General features: G+C 38.9%; 2 protein-coding genes across 4 annotated transcripts in view; both read right to left on the bottom strand.

Annotated features, from left to right (window-relative positions):
- Herc5 (HECT and RLD domain containing E3 ubiquitin protein ligase 5) overlaps window positions 1–8175 on the bottom strand; it is a 57565-nt gene extending 49390 nt beyond the window's left edge. The window contains exons 1-4 of the mRNA XM_063246671.1: window positions 8042–8175; window positions 3230–3828; window positions 1296–1416; window positions 468–544 (exon numbers count right to left, since the gene is read on the bottom strand). Of these exons, the coding sequence (XP_063102741.1) occupies window positions 468–544; window positions 1296–1416; window positions 3230–3828; window positions 8042–8175 (931 nt within the window). The remainder of the gene's footprint in view (window positions 1–467; window positions 545–1295; window positions 1417–3229; window positions 3829–8041) is intronic.
- A 2347-nt stretch (window positions 8176–10522) lies between these two features.
- The window catches only part of Herc6 (HECT and RLD domain containing E3 ubiquitin protein ligase family member 6), an 87702-nt gene continuing 76986 nt past the window's right edge, over window positions 10523–21238 (bottom strand). For all 3 annotated transcript variants that reach the window (XM_063247264.1, XM_063247265.1, XM_003467509.5), the window contains 6 exons: window positions 19333–19499; window positions 18216–18279; window positions 17457–17527; window positions 13744–13927; window positions 13547–13649; window positions 10523–11646 (listed from right to left, as the gene is read on the bottom strand). In XM_063247264.1, coding sequence (XP_063103334.1) covers window positions 11420–11646; window positions 13547–13649; window positions 13744–13927; window positions 17457–17527; window positions 18216–18279; window positions 19333–19499 — 816 coding nt within the window. In that variant the 3' untranslated portion in view covers window positions 10523–11419. The remainder of the gene's footprint in view (window positions 11647–13546; window positions 13650–13743; window positions 13928–17456; window positions 17528–18215; window positions 18280–19332; window positions 19500–21238) is intronic.

Below are 21238 nucleotides of genomic sequence, written 5' to 3'. Positions count from 1 at the left end.
GGGAAGTATTGGCAGTGGTGATCTAGGCCTGGATCAAATTCTGCAAAGAATAATTTTGAACTTGGAATGGTAATTTGAGTCTGGAAAATAAGCTACTTAGGAGGCTGAGGCAGATAGCTCTGGAGTTCAAAGCCAACATGGGCAACAGTTAGACTCTGAGACTCCTCAAACCAAAAAGAAAACCAAACAGATCACCACCATCACAACCACCCATGGCTTTTGACTGTTTATAAAACTTTCACTGTATCTTATTTAAAAAATACAAGAATGAAACAAAATGTAGGAATAGCAATTCTGGGAACCTGAAGATTTTATATATCCAATAATTCTCATTTCCAGCTCCATTAAGAACAATACACCAAACCATATAAAACTCAAAATTTTATTTTTTCCTGTTACAAAAGAGCACTCAACTGGTTTTACACACATACTTACTAGTTTTAAAAAATAAGGCTCCAGAAAAGTACCTTTTGAGAGGGCAAGAGAATGATAATCTCCACATGCAACATGAATTATATCTTTTTCTTGTAAAATGCTTTGAAATCTGATGAGAGAAAGCATATTTTATATTAACCACCATATGAAAATTACAACATGGATTTGGAACTGTGTATGTAATTACTAATGAAATGCAAGGAAAAAAACCTTTATTCCACTACATTCAGGATATCTGAAATCATAAAAATATACATTTTAGTCATTTTTAGAAGATCATAACATTGTATAATTGTAATAAGATCATTTAAAAATACTCTTTTTTTTTTTGGTCTTTTTCGTTTTTTATCGGTACCAGGGATCGAACTCACGACTGCCTGCTTTTGCAAGGCAGGCGCTTATGCCGCTGAGCTAAATCCCCAGCCCCATTTAAAAATACTCTTAAGCAACTGTGTGATAGAAAAATACATGTAAGTTGGAAATAAGTTGTAATTCATATGATCTAAGGGAAAGTCTCACATATCACCCCACAATACTGCATTCCCTTGCTTAGGATAAACACTGTTATTTCTGGAAACACCTTTAGAGAATTGCTCTAGGCTCAAGTAAGTGATAAGACTTATTTGGCACTAGGGGAATTAATTGATTATTTTATTTAAGTGCTTAAAGTACACACCAGCCCAAGCACATATACTGGCTTGTACTGTATTCACTGGTAAGTGGAAACTTCATCATTTAAGATTTTCCTTTATGAAGCAGAGGACAGGAATCATATAGGGTTAACATGTATTCACACAAACTATTACTGTTCTTTGGGTGAAATTTAATCATATCTCGTGAAAGAGAAAAGCAATTCCCACCTTGCAGGTTCTTTGCTGTAGCTGTACTCAAAGGCTTTTCCATCTGAGGACAGAACCAGCATGTGCTCTGCTCCTTGGTCCAAGGAGTGAATCTTCATCTTTTTCCCTAATTTCAGGTACTCTGCAGAGCAAATTCAACCAGGATCTCATCACTCTGATCATTATCTACTATTATCAAAGGTTTGTTATCATAATACCTCAAATACTTGGGAAAAGTTCAACTAGAGAGTCTCTGAATTAATAGGATTTCTCTTTAAGAAAATTTTAAAATGCACAGCAAATAAGGAATAAACAACTGTCTTACCAGTGGACTTTAATTTGAAAAACACTGATTTCTTTAAGTGAAATAGGCTCAAAATTGCCAATTAAGTAGTATCTGATTTTATGTTCTTGTGTAGTATGTTGAAAGAAACCAGATTTCAAATGACCAATGAGAGTCTATTAAAAAGCGTAATTTTAGGACAATGTAAACATTTCAAGGCCAAATACATTGTGCATTCCAACACATATGCTGTTCAAAATTAAACAAACAATAATTAACATCTCTAGCCTTCTCTGACTATAAGTTGCTGCCTATATTACCAGGAAGAATTGTGTTTGGAAGACCATTTTAAAAGAGGCTAGAAAGAATTTTTAGCAACGTTAGTGCATATTTGGCCTTTTCTAAATCTTGGATTTGAAACTATTCACTAGTTAGTATTTCATCTTAATTTGCTCATGAAATTTAAACTTGTTTCACTCTTCGGTTCGTAGGAAACAGAATCTCATATAAAAATCTCAAAACCCAAACCATATTACAAATAATGGCAGAACAACAATTTTTAAAAAAGCAGTCACGTAAGAAAAAAAGATTATAACCACGTTTTGTTGGCCTGGTTTTGATTTTCAAATCACTTCAGAAAAATTATTCAAGGAAGCATTGAGAAAAACAAATATATAAACCTAAATCCCCTGCTTAAATCAAAATAATTCTAACAAAATTTTAACTTAAAAATGAAATGTTAGAAATACTGTGAATCTGAGCATATCTAAAAAATCTTCCAGTGTGAACATCTTCCTAATTTTACACACCTTCCTTAAGTGGAAAAATTGAGACTATTAAAAACTTTACATTTTGCATAGAAAGCAATAAGTGAACAACAGTTAAGGCAAGAAAAACACGTTTGATAGGCAAAAGGTTATTTTTTATTCAATATTCACATCTCTCTTTCAAATTAAGTGATCAAAGACTCAACCCTCTTTTTAAAACTCGGGCATAAATATGAAGGGCCAATTTGCCAAAAAAAAAGGAATGCAAGTGATCAACAGAAACTGAAAAGCTGCTCAAATGCACAACAGTAAAAAAACCATTTTCTTCCAACATGAGCAAAATCCCAAAGATTAAGAGTGAGCATTTACTTTCCCACCTGTAAAATCAGAACCACAGTACTTAACATTTTGGAGGATGTGGAAATGGGAGAAGAGCAAAGTAAGGATAACTCTGAGACAGATAATCAAGTTTTCTAAAACCTCACATATGCAAGGCAGGTTTTTTTGTTTTATTCTGGTGCAGTGAGATCATTCTCCGGACCTCTTTGAAATTGTATTTTGGGTCAGGGTTCCACTAAAGTGCCTGGATGGTCTCGAACTTGAGCGCCCCGGGTGCTGGCCGGGGCGGGGGCGATCCGGTGACTGCGGGACTGAGGAAAACCACTCCGGTCAGAACCTAGGCGGAGCGCCGAGGGGTCCCGGCGGGGTGAGGCTCCCCGCCTTCCCCGCAGACGTGAGGGTCGCCGACGCCCGCGAGTCCCGCGCCAGGCTCTACGCTGACGGAGTCGGCCCCGCGCATACCCGGATGACCGAGGGGGCGCGGCCCTCTCCCCTGCGTCCCGAAGCCCCTTGAATGTGGGCCCGGGACCCCAGAACGTGTCCGGCCCGCGGGCGTCCTCACTCACTGTGCTTCCCGGCGCCGTCGCTCCGCGCGGGCAGCTGGTGCACCTCCACACCGGTCCCGCCGCGCTGCAGCACCGCCAGGCGCCCCCGCGAGCAGCACAGCTGACGCGTGGCCTCCGCCCGCCTGAGCAGCGCACCCTGCAGCCCCGGGGCGTCGGGGAAGAGCCAGAGCTGCGCGGAAGCCCGGGTTCGGGGCGGGGGCTGGGGCTGCGGTCGGGGGGTCGAGCGCGCGGAGGCGCCCCTCGCCTTCCGCGGCCGCCTGGGCTCCATAATTGCGGGCTCCCGCGGTCGCTTGCGACGGACGGCGCTGTGGGTTGGGGGGACCGCGGTGTCGCTGGCCCGGGCGTCGCACGGGGTTTGAGTGGATGGTGTGAATGGATGGCCCGGGCTCCGAGTGCAGCTGGGGGTGGGGCCGCCTCGCGGGAATCGAAACGCAAGGTTTCTGCACGGACTGAATCGAAACCAAAAGTTGAAGCGGAACTGGAGTGGTTCCAGAAGCTCGCGAGGCGGCTGGGGTAAACTCGGCCAGGCCTGGCGGTGCCATCCGGTCCTCGAAAGCACCTTCGGGGAGACACCTGGGGTCCGCGAGGTCTCGGGACCCCTGCCGGCCGGAGAGAGTTTTACAGGCTATTGTACCGCGACAGCAGGGGCTGGGTTCAGTTCTAGGCTCAAGTCATGGCAAGCAAAGAAACTACAAAACAAGCTAGCCCCCTAGGAACCTTGCGCCTTAGAGCGACCAGTGTTGTGGCAATGTAGTTTTGTTGTTGTTTGTTTTTTTCCTAAAGTTTATGACAAAGGAAATCATAAGGTTTCTGGACTGCTTTCCTTAGCACAGTGTTTGAGCATTGCTTCAGTTACTGTTTTCTTTGCTGAGATAGAATACTTGACAACCAAGTTAATGGAAAAAAAGTTTATTTTGCTCACGGTTTGTAGAGGTTTCAGTCCATAATGGCTGACTTAGCTGGGTGGCATGGCGGAGAAGAAACAGTTAATGGAGGGCAGCAGGTAGCAAAGCAACAAGGGGCGACAACAGCTCTTTCTGTTCTTATATCTTATCCAGGTTATTTTAGGGCAGGTAGCACTTACACTCTTAATCCTAATGCCCTTGATCCTTGCAGTGCAACCTGAGTCAGTTCCAGTGACACACAGTCTTGACCCAGCCACCTCTGAAAAAACCCCATCTGTGACTGCATGAGCCTTGGGTGGTGCATCTAGACACAAGCTGTAATAAACACATACCCTGTTGTCAAGTATTCATCTTGTTATTGATGGATATATATGGCCATTTATTCATTCACCAAATGATGGGCATGTTAGTCCTTTGTTGCTTTTGGCTAGCATGAATAGAATGTGACTTATTTGAGCACAAATCATTGAGGTAAGAACTGTTTTCATTTATTTGGGGCAAATATCTAATAGTAGATTTCCTTGACTTGTGTGTGTCTGTAAGATACTGCCAGACTCTTCAAAGGTGCTGTCCCATTCTACATTCACTCCAGCCACTTACATGAGTTCCAGTCACTCAGCACATTTGCTGATAGTTGTTGATGTCAATTTTTAAAATTATTTCAAGTGAAATAATTTTTAAAATTATTTCAACTTTATTTTTTTCAGTTTTTAAAAATCTGTCCCGGGAATCGAACTCACAACTGTGCTTGCAAGGCAAGTGCTTATGCCACTGAGCTCTAAATCCCCAGCTCCAAGTATAATGGCTTTAATTTGCACTTTCTTAATAAAATGACTTATGATAGTGAGCTGTTTTCCTATATTTATTTCCTGTCACTATTTCTTTTTTGGTGAAGCAGTGGTGCAGGCTTTTCAGTCCCAAAGAGACTCTTTCCAGGTTCTTGGTGTCCCAAAGAATTGAAGACACACGGAAAAGGTAGTGAGGGTTTACATTTGCTGAAGGTAGAGAAGTATTCTCTGAAGAGTGAGAGTAGGCTGGCGAAAAAGGCTCACAGTGGCCATGAGAATAATGGAGGGGAGTCTGTCATGCAAATCAGTCATTTGGGACAATTGTCCTATCAGAAACTCACTTGGCCTGGTGTTAGATTTAAGCTGTCCTATGGAAGGCTCACTTGCTTTTCTCCTAGATGGAGAAATGAATTGAAGAAAGCACTTTTTGATTGGGTCTATGTAGAGCCTTCTGGAACTGCAGTCATCTTGGAGTCTGTTTTGTGGATGTGCCCTGAATCTCTTGAGTTCGATGGCTTGATTGACTTTGCTCAGGCCCTAATCTAGTTCAGTAGCTATTCAGATCTTTTGCCCACCTGTGAATTCCATGGTTTTGTCTTATTATTTAAGATTTTATACTATGTCGTTTATTAGATATGTATTTTTGTAAGCAAGAGAAACAAATTGGTCTGAGTGGAAAACTATTAGTAGACAAAGTTGCCTACTTGTCTGTGGATGAAACTGAGGTCAGGCATCTCAAATGGTCCCTAAACAAAGTGGGGGAGGGGTAGTCAATAAAGAATGGCTTTATTATGCTGTCTCTGATTGAAAAAGTACTGGGTTAAGAAGTTACCCACCTGAAGCTTAATCATTTGCCTTTAAACTCACAAAATGTTTGAGAGCGATCTGGCTGAGGGTCAAGGTGAGGACTGGGAAGGGACCTGCACACCTGGGGGTTAAATGACTTGTTGTAACTGCCTTGGGTGTGCCTGCAGGCTTATTATGCTGGCATCTGCTCTTGCAAGATGATGAAATAAGAGTCTCACTTTTGTTTTACTCTCCCAGTCTTCAGCCTCATCCGTCCTCTGCTTACAATCAAAGGTGAGGGGGGTCTTGTTCCCCACATTTTGAAACATTTTTCTTCCAATCTGCAATTTGCCTTTTCATTTTGTGTGCGTTATCTTTTGAGCAAGAGTTCAACTTTTAGATTTTAGTGTAGTTTATCCAATTTTATATAGTTCATGCCTTTTTTACAACTTAAGAAATGTTTGCTAACATAAGATTACAAGATTTTCTCATAGATCTTCAACAAGTTTCATAAATTTAGGTTATTATTATTATTAGGTTATTATTATAGTTCAAATGAATTATTCTTTCATTGTGAGGAAAAGGTAGAAATGTTTTCTCTTCCATGCAGAGATCTGGTGTTTTGTCTTGCCTATCTCCATTGAATGTCATTGGCATCTTTCTAAAAATTCAATTGGACATACATGATTGTAATGATTTCTAGGTGTTTAATTCTGTTCCATATAGTATATTAAACTATATTTTTATCTTTATCCCATTACCTCCTTGTCCGGTTTACAGCACATTCAAAATAATTCTCAAAAATCAGTTCGTATAAGTGCTCCAATATCATTGTATTCCAAAGTCATTTTGGCTGTCCCATCCATACTTTAGGAGGAATTCACTGGTGCCTGTACATGGATTGCTGGGATTTTGATTGAGATTACTCTACTGTTAGCATGTTAGGAAAGCCCATTAGCATGTTAGGAAAGAAGTATCAGAAGGCAACTTCACATTCTAGCAGATGTGAAAGAAAATTGATATGCAGCTTCAGCATGTGAACGTCAAATGTCATTATCCATTAAGCTAAAGCATCTTTAATTTCTTTCAAACATTGTATACTGTTGAGTATAGTCATATATTCTTACTAAAACTCCTTATGTAGTTATTTTTTGATACTGCAAATGATATTTTTCAGGTATTAACTTATGATTATGATCAGACTTTATTTTTAACCTACTGGGTATTGAATGAAGAATTTTGTGCATGCTAGCCTGATGTTCTACCACTGAGCAGTATTTCCCAGTCCAGGCCTATTTCTGCTTTTCTGTTGGTAAATGGTACTTTTTCCAATTTCGGTTTATGATTGTGGTGCATATGTAAACATAGAATTAATTTTTATATATTGATCTTAAAATCTGAGACTTTTCTGTATTTATTTAGTACTTAGTAGTTTTTTGAAGATCCTTGAGTCTTCTACAAAGATGATAGCATAGAGTACAAGAGTTTTACTCCTTCCTTTCTAATCTATGTCTTTTCTTTGTTCTCTTACATGTATTCCTTTTTGTACTACTGTAAAGGCAATTTTGAATATAAGGGAAATTTTAAAACATTTTTAATACTATTCAAGGATGGAACTGGGAAGTGAAGCCTGTTTCCATAATTAAAGAACTATAAAACTCAGCTAAACTTTGACATCCCCATGCCAGCTGCAACTTGTAAAATAAGTGTAACATAGTCAGACAGTGCATCTTGTTATACTAGCTTGCAAATTCTCAAGGACAAACTGGCTTGGTTAAAGACAAAGATTCTTCTTGTTCACCACAATCCTAACCCCCTCATTATATGACAGTATCCCCAACTGGCTTATGTAGAAGTCTGTCTGATGACATATAACCCAGCCTATGTAAACAATTATAGAGCATCTTGTTATTTGTCTTTTGTACTTCCTACTGAAAACCTGTGTAAGTGTCTGCTAACCTCAAGATGGGGCTGATGATTTAGAACTGAGATTTCCTTCAGCCCATTAGCATAATAAAGCTGTATGCCTTCTAAAGTTCCTCTGGTACTGTGTCTTCTGTCCAGTGTGTTCCTAAACCCCATAACACTACTAGGTTGCATAGAAGAGATGAAAAACACTTTTGGCTCTTTGACAGTATTGCTGGGTATTATGGCTTGTATTTAGATGTTCCTTAAAGCCTCATGCACTCTTAGCTGGGCCTTTTTGGAGCTGGCTGGATCTTGGGTGTGTGTGATACTGGGATTGGGGATATGCTGTACTGATTAGTCCACTGGTTGGAATTAGCATAGTTCTGAGGGTGGCTGAATGGATTTACTGAAAACAGAAGACCCACCCTGGGTGTGAGTGGCACCACTCAAAAGATGTGTCAGGGTTGGATGTCATAAAAGGAAAAGGCAGGCTCCCTGCTGTGGCTTTCTGCCTTCTGTCTGCCCCGACATGGACTCCTTTGCCATATCCTTCTGCCATGCTGGCTTGGCTTAGTGCCCGCCAACTGTGAAGTCTACAAATTTTGAGCTAAAATAAACCTTTTCTCTTGAGTGGTGGGTACTTCTTAGCAATAAGAAAAGTATCTAAGCTAGTAGGAAGGCAGTCAGTCTTTCTCCATTAAGAATGAGGTTAGGCATATTCAGGTTTGGTGAAGTTTTGGTTTAGTCTTTGTTTCCGAAGAGTACTTATCACGCATTTATCAGGCACGAGTGGGGTTGAATTCTCAAATGTCTTTTCTGTATTTCTGGCTAAACTGCAAATGGCCATGTGGTATTTTTTTCCTACATTTTGTTGGAAGTACTTATGCTAAAAATTGGTAAAGGATTTATGTATCACTTTTCACAAAAAAGTAATTGTCCTCTTTGCCTGTATTGTCTTTGTTTTTGTATTGGGGTAATACTGGGGTTTGAAAACTAATTGGTAAGTTTTCTCTTTTTGTGCTTTTGAACAAATATGTAAAGAACTGGTCTTATCTCTTCCATAGCCATTTAATACAATTCAGCTATTTACATTAGAAAAAAACATTGATGGTGCTAAAAGGCAACCAACAATTGGGTGCTAGTGGATCCCTAAAATTTAGAGATTACCTTTCCCTTTGAAATTCAGGTAGAGGACTTGGAATGTAGTTCACTGGAAGAATCTTTGCCACTGTAACTTTTTTTTTTTTTAACAGAGGTTCACCGTTAAAGGTATGCCTTAAGTCCCTGGACAGACCTGGTCTTGGACTTCTGAAAAATGCTCAAGTTGTAGAGACTGACGCTACGATGCTTGAGGCCCTTGGTTTGATCTTTAGTACCATTAGAAAATAAAATATAATCAAATATATCTGTGCTTTCTTTCCATTTAAAAGTAGAAATCAGACAGATCCAAAATAACTCTGAGGACTCATTGGGGGTTTATATTTCTACCAGCTAGATTACATTCTTGTGTTCTTGGTGAGGTCTCTGTCCTCAAGTGATTTCAGTTCTTGTCACATCAATAGTCCAGCACTGACTTGGGTCCCACATTCTTTCATTTTCCAAAATACCACTAAGGGACTTCTGGAAATGGGTGGGACAGAAACAGACACTTACAGAATAGCTTACACTTTGTTTTATATGGTTCCAATAAGCAAGTGATCAAATTTTGATTTCACAAATCTCATGGCTTATTGCAATAATCAAATTTCATTAAAATTTATATTGTGATAGTTTATCAATAATTAATTATCCGAATTTTAACATGCTGCTGGTGTAAATAATATGCATTTACAACTGCTATACCACAAATTAGCTGTATATAATTTTTATACCATTTAATGTTTTCTTCAGGGAATTATAATATGACAAATGCTCAATGAATCCTTTTTTATCATTGATATTAAAGACCTTCAAAAGTAGTGCAAGCTGTTTCATGGGACAGTCATGCATATACCACCAGTGATTCAAGCTAGTGGGTATGATCAAATTCAAATCAGAGCCACGTAACACTAAGACATATGAATTAAGAGTCCTGTTGTGAATGTGTCAATGCTGTGGTGAGTTTTGGTCTTTCTTTGGTCTCATTCTTTTTTATTCTCCTATTTCTCCTTTTTGGAATGAGAAATTTTACTCTGTGCCATTGTATCACTGTAACTCATTTTTTAGTTTTTATTTTTATAGAGGTACATAGTTAAGAGTTTGCCTTGAGTCCCAGGAGAGGCCTGGGCTTGGACTTCTGAAAAATGCTCAAATTGTAGTACTGAAGTGACTGTTGTGTTTCATGTATTGTATATCATGTTAGGTGGAATTATTAACAGTGTTGTAAGAGGCATAAGTATGGTTTACCAAGACGTTCTTGGGTATCAAGTTGATAAGGACTGGGATATGACTATTAAAATGTGCTGGAGAGGAAAGGGAGGGTGGGAGAAAGGAGGGTAAAAATGTCCAAGTTGCGATATGTATATAAACCAATTTCCCAAAATAAAGTAATTATTATGTATCAAAAACATATACTAATGAAAATAGATTAATTGCCAACTTTCTTGGCTTGGGAGTGCCAGGTGGATTAGTGAGGCACACTGCTGAGTGTGTCTGCATGGGTCATGGAAGTGTGACGTTGAGTATTGTTTAAGGTTCCCAGCCCCTTTCTCTCTAGTGCTGTGCCTTTGTTTTGCCTCCTGGTCTCCATAAACTGAGCACTTTTTCTCTGCCATGTCCTCCTATAATGATATTTTGACCTCAGAGCCAGTCAACCATGGACTGAATGCCCTGAAAGTAATAGCCAAATCAATCTTTCCTCCTTTAAATTATGGATGTTGGGAATTATGACTCAGTGACAGAAAAGTGAATGCAGGAGTCATCCCAAAGCTGATACACACTTTAAAATTTAATTTAGATGTAGGCGTAATAGTACATGATCATAATCACAGCATTCAGGCAGCTGAAGCATGAGGATCCTGAGTTTGAGGTTATCAGTGCTGCACAGTGACTTGAAAGTTAGCTTGCAGTATTTGATAAGATCCTGTCTCAGAAAAAAGGAAGAAAGAAAAGGCAGAAAAAGAGAGGGAGAGGAGTTAATATCATACACCTGATCCACAAAATTCATTGGCAATTCCTAGCTACATCTCTCCATTAATTTACTTTATATTCATGATAATAAGACATATTTCAGTATCACATTTAACTACATGTACACAGGCATTGCTGGTTGATCTCAGAGCTTAACCAAAATAAAGACATCTACATTGAGAATGGTTCTTAGCACCACAATATTGACTGTAATTAATTAGTGAATTGATGGGTCCTTTGAAATTCAGATTGTTCAAACATATCACTCAGACACTTACTAAAAGCAAACCTCTAGAGACATTCCTCAGTATACATGCACGTGCCTCAAAAATATGTTGAAATGAGTTTCTATTTTTATTTTTTCAAACATATCTTTTAAAATGGCAGACAACTTATCAAGGTTACAATAAAACTTTTTAAATATGTGAACTTTTTAATACTCAGTATATTTTAAATGAATTTTATTAATGAAATCAGTAAAAGTAAGCACTCTAATAAGGTTAGGGACACAGAAAACGGTATAATTTTTGCCACTATAAATATTACTCTTGAGTCAACTTTATTATCTCTGAATTTTCCATCCAATCCTTACGAACAGCTGTCAACCTCTTGTACGGATTAGATGTAAGCAGAAACAGAAGAATCCAAGGCTGAGAGACTGCGCCACTGAGGCCTCCCTGAGACCATGAAAGTGATCATGGCAGTAGGATCCCGGGTGACACAAAGCCCCTGTGGCTATTGATGGCTGTGTGAAGGGCTTCCTCCATCCTTTCCATTGTAGAATATGCAGGTAGATATAGAATACTGTGGCACGTCAGTGATCTTGGGTAATCTTTTTCACTGAAATCTGCAGGACAGCAGAATATTATCCCTCGATTCTGGATGCCTCTTATATGCAATCTATCACGCCCTGTAAGAAACACTGGAAAAGAATACAATTTAGTTAACATACATCAGAGAAAGAAAAAAACTTAGAGTAATAATAGCATTCATTTAATACATGATTGATGAGCACCTTTGTGCAAAGGGAATATGCAGGGGCACAGATAGCCTAGAAAAATCATGACATGTCATTTTTGTCCTCCATGAATCTGGTCCATTTGAGGTAGCTCACATCCATGAAAAGAGAAATTTAAATTTGTTCAACTAAGAGACAGGAGGTTGAGAGCTTCCTGGAGGACTAAGATTGAGTGTGGTGTAAGGGGGCATCCTGGGGTGGTCAGGGAGACTCAGAGTCCCCCGCCCCTGGCTCATACTGTACAACAGGAGTTGGGTGGGTTTTAAGGGAAAGGAAAAACCAACATGGAGCAGCACTGATTGAGGGCACTTACGCTGGAATCCAGAGGCCACTGACACTCAGGTCCACGACAGTCCACAGCTGACCCTTTGAACTGGACTGCAGATATACCATCCCTGGAGCTGACCTCTGAACCACTGTTAACCTCTGCTGACCTCTATGGAGAGTGGTCTTACCACCAAACTACCCAGAGGCTGGGGCTGGTTCTGTTCACTTTCTTACAAAACCACTTAACTTTTTCCAGCACCATCCTTAACTCCTAACATAATTTCCAAGCCACTCACACTTTAAAGTTTTAAATACAGCCATGGATGTATAAAACGTGAGCACATTTTAAAGATTGCTTGTATCTTGTGTTCTCCCAGACTGTCATCGGAATTAATCACAAATAATCTTAATTTTGTTTTTCTTTGCCTTGCCTGGTTTTACTCTAGGTTGGCATAAGTCAGGGGGAGAAACCACAGGTGGGAGGATTTAAGTGAACCCTTTGAAGATACAGACAGTTAAAGCAAAAGATAACTCTTTTTAGTAGAGAAGATTAATAGAAGCAGTTTTTTTTTTTAATTGAAAAATTGTACAAGGAGTTTAAATTGTCTTCCAGGATACTCAGTGACAACTAAAGTAGATACGTATTTAAAGAAAAGCTGAGCTAGGCATGGTGATCTCAGCACTGGGGAGACTGAGGCACAAAGATCCGGAGGCTGGATGCTTACAGTTTCAGTGTGGCCACTTTAACAAAAACCCTATCAAGAGATGAGAGAGAAAAAGAGAGAAGAGTCAGAGTCAGAGTGAGCTTGTGGGCAAAGGCAGACTGATAAGTGCATTCGATCTCCAATAGTGAGGAAAAAGCTGAAAATGGAGTAAGGAAAGGGTTAGACAGTTAATTCCGTCCAGGAAAACTGCCCTGTTCCCACCAAGGAACCCTAAGAGCGAGGCTTGGCCCCACCCCGGGGGTTCTGATTCTGGCCCTCACACTTACCTGGTGTCTGAAGACGGGCAAGGCACTCCGTGCTCCAACCCTGAGTTTCCTTATGCTTACAGTGGAAGGAGGGGTAGCACTCCCCCCACGGATTGCTGGTGGGGGTCAGGGGAGGTGACAACACAGCATGGTCCGCAGTGCTGCCAGCCACACAGTAAGACACAACAAACGCTGCTGCTGCCCTGCTCCTTCCCATCTGCCACTGTATTACTTTACGTAAAACAGCGTGTTATTATGAAGGCTCAGAAGACTCCGATAACTAAATTAAAATAATAGCCTGGCCCAAAAAGTTTAATTTGGAACAATGGAATACGGAAAAGAAGACACAATCCAAAAACCGGGCCGAGGGTTAGTCAGTGCAGAAAGGGGGTGAAGCTGACTTTATCACAAGGGAAGGCGGCTGTGGAAGGGAAAGGATGGTGGTCCAGAGGTGAGGAACCTGGGTGTTCCTTGCTCCGTCATTACACATGAGAGCTCCTATTAAGAATGACTGTCACTCACAGCTGTTTACCTTCATGTAAGATAAGGAATGCACTGCATACTTACAGAGGAATTTTTTCTTTTCATCCAAAGTGAACTTGTGGAAAGCCTTCCAAAACATCTGTATAGTAGGATGCGATATGTGGTATCCTTCTTCATACTGTGAATTCTTAAGAGAAAGAAAGAAAATTTGAATTTTTTCGCAGGGGAGGATCATATACGTAAGTTGCTGGAAAGACTGGAGCGATTTATGAACCATTTACCTTTTCGAAGTCTTCCCAGTCATAATTTGTACTTCCAATTACTGCTGTCATTAGTTCTTCAGGGTAGAAGCATCTGATTGCTTTCCTGTCACATACTTTATAAAACCCTCTACAAAATTCTTCATAAACTGCCTTTATGGAGGTGTTGAAAATGTAGTCCACACACTTAGCCACATAGTCTTTTCTAGAGCAAATGAAAAAAAAATAACCAGTGATGGAAACAGTCTCCACTTTGCCGTTTTTACTATTTCTATTGAGAAAGAAAAGTAAATTGCTTCATGACAGATAAACTGGTACAGGGATATTAAACCTGCTCAGCTAGAAGAGGAAATGTACAGAACATAGGGAGAAAGACCAACCCTTTATTTTTCCCTCATTTTCCTCACTGGAACCAGGAGATTTTATAAACTCTAACCTGAATACACATGCTCCTCCACTGACACTTGGGGTGTGTCCCAGTACGTGTCAGGAGCTGAATGTATCATGGGGCAAATGTTCACTTAGTGCATCTAATGTGCTGTACACCCCAGCTCAGCAACACAACTCCCTTAGAGCACTGGGCATTTCCCATCCTGAGCCTGTGGCTCACAGGCAGCTGCAACTTGGTCACAGGACAGCACTGCCCCTGTGTCCCTCACCCAGGGAAGATGAACACTGAAAATAGGGAGTACAGTTCCTGTGGAATGTAAGTGGCTTTCAAACCATTTTTAGTCACTATTTTGCGTAAGATCTTTCAAAGGCTTCACACTGCCCTGGGGCAGATTTTTTACCTGCCTGGCAAGGATCAAAACCCCTTCATGACCTGACCCTGTAAGTTTCAGCCGCTTCTTCTTCTTCCCATTTTTCTCTTTGGCCTTGATCTTTCTCATTTGTAGAAAGTTCCACCTGTAACTTTCCTCTCTGGCAGACCAAGTTTTTTCTCCACCTGGCCACTCCTATCAGTCACAAGATTTCAGTAACAAGAAGATAGGCTTAGTCCTTGTTTCTGTCCTCCCAGGACATGTGACTTCATGGAAATTACTTCTGGAAGGTTTGACTTGTACCACAGGATACAACCTCCTACAAGATGCATTTCCTGATGGCAAGTGGAATGGTTTGGCTAAGGTTTTGTGTGTCCCCTATGGTAACTACTTTTATGTCGGGATATCTTGTGGTGAAACACTATGTTGCTTAAATTGTTATGTTCTCACCTGTGCTGTTTTGTTGTTATGTCCTCTTTTATCTCAATCTCCTTTTATTATTATTTTTATCTTTTTAATTAATGGAAAAATAAATAAAAAATAGCAGGATATATTATAGTAACCCACTTTGATTTCCTATTAACTTGATTTGAAACCCCTATTGCTCTCACCATCTTCTTTTGACTGATTTTACTCTATTCTGTTTTGCTTGATTGTATCAAGTTTGAGAGAGTAGGCAACAACTGTGAAGACAATAAGATTCACTATGATGTCCATTCTGGCTTGACTATTATCTTCTTTTGAAGTCCTGTAATGCCTGCAGTGTTTTGGTTTTATTGGTTTTGTTCTTTACTGTTTTGTTCAATTTTATCATAACTGATGATTTAGGCAATTCTTTTTAAGATAGCAAGAGGCATTATGGTAACTATTATTGATCAACTTGTACTCTGTTTTTACATCATGTACTATGTCCATCCTTTTGATTTGACTGACTCTGTTTTGTTATGTCACATTTGGTTTTATTCTCTTAAAAAAAAGTAATAAGAACTGTGGGAGTAATAAGACCCAAAATGTGTAATTGTCCTTGTAAAAAACAGAGGAAAAGAAAGTGTTCTAAAGGATATAAATGCATGTGTATTTAAGTGTATAAGATAACCATATTACTGAGTTTTTGTTGGATCATTGAACAGAACTGTTTGCAATCTCACTGTTTGAATGTCCACTTTATATGCTTTAATTTTGTAACTTGAATAACTATTTCCAAGATGACAATATGTAATCTATTAACTAGTGATTTCCTACTATTTTTTTTGAAATTCTGTATTACTTGTACCCTTTTGTGTTTTATTTTTCTTTTTCTCCTTAAATAAAATTTTTAAAAAAAGGTTTTTGTGTGTCCCTTATTGTTTTGTAGGTAGGAATTTTGTTCTCATTTGGAGGCACTAAAAAAACTGAAATTTAATATGATTCTGGTAATTATACGTGAGGCTTCTGACAAGCAAGTGGGCTTATGTAAGGTATTACAGCAGAGCCCGTATGATAGAATGCTGATGGTGTTGTAGGATGAGGCAGAGACACCAAGAGAGACCCATGTATGCTCCTTATCTCTTCTCATATGATGCCTTTTGGGGAGACTCTGGATAGAGAAGTGGTTGAAATGAGTGCAAAGATGAAGGGACCCCTGGGCATCAGTATAGGGTTTCTGGAATGCATGGTTCAAGATTAGAGCAGAGCTGTAGGGTGAGAAGCAAAGTTACTCTGAGAGATGCTTGCTCCAGCATTGTGGTCCTTTTTCCCAGATAAGCTTGTTTCACAGATCATCCTGTTCTTTCCCTTTCTTCTGACCAAAACTCCCACACAAATGTTCTTCTTCTGTGTCTTTCTTCTAAAGCCATTGGGTTACAAATAAAAGAACAGTGGGTTCTCATATTGGGCCTGTTTTCTCGAGACTTTCTCATGCAGATGAGTCTTGGTGAGGCAGTCCCTCTGGGCCCACTGGAATTCAAGCTGAACTCTATTCTGAGTAATTTTTCATCCTCTGTGCCACTACAGTGGCACACTGTGACAATCAATGTCCTACATAGTACTGAGACTCTGCTAGCAAGAAATCCATCATCAAATGTAGGTCGTGGAACCTCTACAGCTATGAGCTAGAGAAACTGCTTTTCTTTATAAAGCCCCTGGGGCTAGGTATTCCATGATAGTAAGGAAAAATGGAGTAGCAGAGTCAAATTTTTGCTAGAGGCTTTTGGTCTACCTTTAAGCAGCCTTTATGACCTACTGTATTTTTATCAACACTGGGAAGATGAGGGGAAGGAGCAAGAAGAAAAGGGCAAAGGGTTGATAGGGAAAGAGAAACAGAAACTCATACAGGCAGATGTGATGCTAATTTCTGCAGTATAAATTCCCATCATACTGATTTCAAACCAACACACTTTAGTAATAGATTGTGAACAATTCTGAGAATTTAACAATCAGCTCCCCAGCAAATCATTACCCGTGGTCTCTTTGTCCCTTACTTGGTTTTCATTTTCTTTAGAGTAACTATTCTTACCTGATGTTATAGTGCACAATAATTTGTACAATGTTCTCATGCCACATGAGAATTTGATTTCCAGATTTAGTCATTTTTCCTGTTGTATCACTAGTACCTAAAATATTGTCTGCTACAGAATGGAAGCTCAAAAATATTTGTTAGATGATGGAAATACTTAATCTTGAATCCTTCCTTTCTTATACTATAACTTTTTAGTCTTTCCAAAAGTTGATCTAAAATAATCATACAAGAAGCTAAAATACATTCATTTTGTTTGTTTGATTGTTCTGAGTCGGGGTGTTACTATGCGGTCCAGGCCAATCTTGAACTTGCCGTATGTAGCTCAGGTGGGTCAGAAACTTGCAGTCCTTTTTGCTTTCGCCTCTGTAGTGCTGGGATTAGGGGCATGGGCCACCAACTAGGGTTAAAATACATTTTAAAGGTATAACAATAAAAACATTCTGTGTATATGCAAAGCAATTATTCTTAAAACTTACTTGTTGGCTTTGTTCACAGGTACAGAGGTCCCATTTGGAATTAAATCAACATCATTTTGATTCCAGTGTATCTGTAACCAAAATTATTCACTTACCAAACCTGAAAGTAAGTCTAAATAATCCACCATTAATAATATCATTATTGCTGGTATTTTTTGCCTATAGTTTAAAAACTGCAAACAATATTTTTAGTTCAGACTTTTAAATATTTATAAAAAAATTTAAGATCTTTCTAATACATGCCATATGTCAATTTCATGCATAAATTATTCTATTTTGTTGTTTATAATACTTAGGTTGATTGAATAATTGCTGTATCCTTATTTGTAAATCAATACATTCAGGTATCAAATGAAAAAGTAGTAAGAAAGATTTTACAGTATAAAAGTAAAACCTTTTTTACAAAGTATGATTTCACATATAAGACACTATAATTGAAATTATTTTATAATTTATTTATTTATTTAGAGACAGAGTCTTACTGTATAGTTTGGGCTAGCCTTAAGTTCACTATGTAGTCCAAGCTGCCCTTGAACTCACAGTGATCCTCCTGTCTCAGCCTCCTGAGTGCTGAGATTATAGGCATGTACCATCACACCTGGCATTTAAAATTATTTTAAAAAAAATTTTAGAGCTGAGCTATGTCTCAATGATAGAATACCATTCTAGCATGATCTAGAATCTGGTTTGGTGCCCAGTCTCATAAAAATAAAAAATAGATTAAAAATAAACTATAACCTGCCACTTATTAATACTTACAGAAAAATACATGTCAAGTTCTTCAAAGTCACTACCTTCATCACTTAGAACTTCTTGCAAACTCCTAGTGAAAAATTGGATTTAAAATTCATATTTGTTGATCTCATAAATTTCAGATGTAATCGGTGTTCAGTGGAAACAACTTTGAACAACACATATATCAAATGTGATAAAAATTTCTGCTCTCCAACTCTGACTCCTCTTCCTAGAGCAACCTCTATTTATGGTTTGATTTGTTAGAAACACTGCTGCTCCATAGACACTGTTATGTATTATGAAAAGAACACAAAGGAGCACCATCTCTAGGGCATGGATTCTCAACCAGGGAAGAGCCTGTCTTCTGTCTTCTTGAGGGGACATTTGCCAGAATCTGGAGGAAACTTTGGTTAGCACAATGAAGGGAGGATTGCTACTAGAATCTAGAGAGTTGGCTGTAAATGTTGCTAAACATGGCACAGTGCCAAGGACAGACTGGCACACAAATGCCCAAGGGTCTGTGGGAGTACCTCAGTGCTTGCTTTTCATGCATGAGGCTATGGGTAGTTCCCCAGCATCACACAGACAATACACACACAGACACACACACACACTCCCAAAATGTCAGTATTGCTAAGGTACAGAAACCCCGCTCTGGTGTAAACGTAGCCAACTTATTCTCTCCTACAGGACATAAGAAAAGAATCCTTTCCCACAACTTGTTCCCAAAACTCTAAGACCAAAAAGGACATTTCATTTTCATTCCCTCAATTACAAGTCAAGTTAATTATGTATATTTTTAATTAGCCATATGAATATTACATGTTTCTATAAATCATATATTTATAGTAGATGTGCTATAATTCAGGTACATGATGCATACTCTCCAAAGTAACTATATCAACCGAGTTAAAAATCAAGAGACCAGGCCAGACATCTGTTTATGATACTAGGTAATTGTTAAGAGGAACATGGACTGTTCTTCATTTTTGAAGGCTTACAGAATTGTAAGTCATGCTAAAATTCATATTCATTTAAAGGGCATACAACATTGAAACTGAAGACCTCATTTGTGCAACATTATTTCTGGCTAAACAAGTCTTACCAAATATAGCTTTCAAAAGCAAATGTATTAACTTACTTCTCCCAAAAAAGACTGAGTTCTTTTAAATCTTCCAAAGATGGCTTTTGGTCCAGAAGTTTCTTATACAGAGCCAGTGGGAAAGGAATTTTGGCAATATTGAAATTGAATAGGGAGAGCCCACAGAGCATACCGAAGAGGAAGTAACTCTTTTTTTCATATTTTGGCTGAAGAAAAAGGCAAAGAAATAATCAATTATAAAAGAGATATTTAGTTCACTAAAGAAAAATTTAAGTTGTGTTTTCTAAAATTACAGATTAGAAACAAAATAAGCCTGTCTGCAGGAGCTTTTCCCACGAGGCCATCTACCACCAGATTTTCACTGGAGCTGAGCTGGTGCCTATAACACCATGCCCTCAAGCCTCCAAATGTGGAAGCTGAATAAACCTTTCCTCTTTCTAAAGCACCCAGCATTGGGTTATTCATTCAGTAACAACAACAACAACAACAACAACCACAACAACACACTAATGCAGTTTGTTCTGCTGCAAAGCATGGCTCCCTCTATTTAGGTTATAACTGCAGCCCAACAGGGGAAAGGCCACTAGTCTAAAAATTCTAAGGCTTCTATTTTATTGTTGGCCTTGTTCTTGGAAGGTACTGAGCTTGAATAACTCATGTATTCTACCAACTGAATCTACTTGCTCTATTGACTTTTCATAGTCAATGTGAGGATAAATGATAAAAATAGATTTAAATTTTGAATATAAGCTAAAAGTACAAGCAATGTCCGAAGGTGATCTCTCCTATCCTAATCAGGTATCTTTCCTTACTTTGGAGTATGCTCCATTTCTACTTTATTTCATAATTTCTTTGATCCATATATGAATTTAAACATAAGACTGATTTTGGCTTCTGTGTTTTCTCACCAGCAGTATGGAATAATGCTTAAGTGTAAGGACCCTGCTGGCACACAGCCCTGAATTCATGCTGTGGCATGGTGCTTTCATACTTTATTTTATTCTTGCTAGTTGCATGTCTTGGGCAAATTATTTAATCTCTCTGAGCCTCAGTTTCTTCCTCTGTGAGATGAAGATAAACCAGGCACCTCCCAGGGTTGACAGTTTATTTTCTTTCTCTCCATCCCTTACCTGCATCTCTTCAGTCCATTTTGTCCCTGTCTTTATCAACTCCAGGTCTGTACTGCTCCATGACACTTTCTCTAATAACTTCCCTTTTTTCTTGATTTTTTTCTCTTTGCTAACAAATAATACCTTGAATTTACTTTTGCCCTAAAATTGTAATGGTGCTTTCATACTTTTAAAAACCTTATCTTATTCTTGCAACAGTCTTATAAGGCAGGCAGAACAGAAATTATGTTACCCATAATTTATTGAGAAGCTGAAAATTCCACCATGACACAGGCACCATTACTTGGGACTAGAGCTCTGGGCTCTTACCCACATCAGTCCATCCTTCCCTACTAAATTGTGTTTCTTAATAGCTATTACACACCAAGTTAGCAATCTGGAATTTCAATCATAGCACTTCATTTATGTACATAAAAAAGTGTCAGGAGAAAAGATATTGGATTATATAATAATTTCAATCTCCTGCAATACTTAATGAAACACAGAAACATCAAGAAACAGTAAATAAATAAATAGGGGCTGAGGGTTTAGCTCAATGGCATAAGTAACGGCCTGGCAAGCACGAGGTCATGAGTTCAATCCCCAGTACCAAAACCAAAACAAAAACCAACCAAACAAATAAATAAATGCCTGCTGATTAACTGACACAAAGTGTTCTACCACTGGAATATCTTACTCATTCCTAACTTTTAGAGGTTCACTCATTCTCAAAGTGGCACAAGACTCTGGTAATATGTATTCACAGACATTCATCTTTTATCTTCCTCTTTATTTTCTCTCCTTTCTGGATTCCAAACATTCATCATGTCATTTGG

Source organism: Cavia porcellus, unplaced genomic scaffold, assembly GCF_034190915.1.
Source record: "Cavia porcellus strain 051 isolate PalLab524CR breed Dunkin Hartley unplaced genomic scaffold, mCavPor4.1 scaffold_4, whole genome shotgun sequence".
Taxonomy (NCBI): Eukaryota; Metazoa; Chordata; class Mammalia; order Rodentia; family Caviidae; genus Cavia; species Cavia porcellus.
This window is presented reverse-complemented; position numbering and strand designations above follow the sequence as displayed.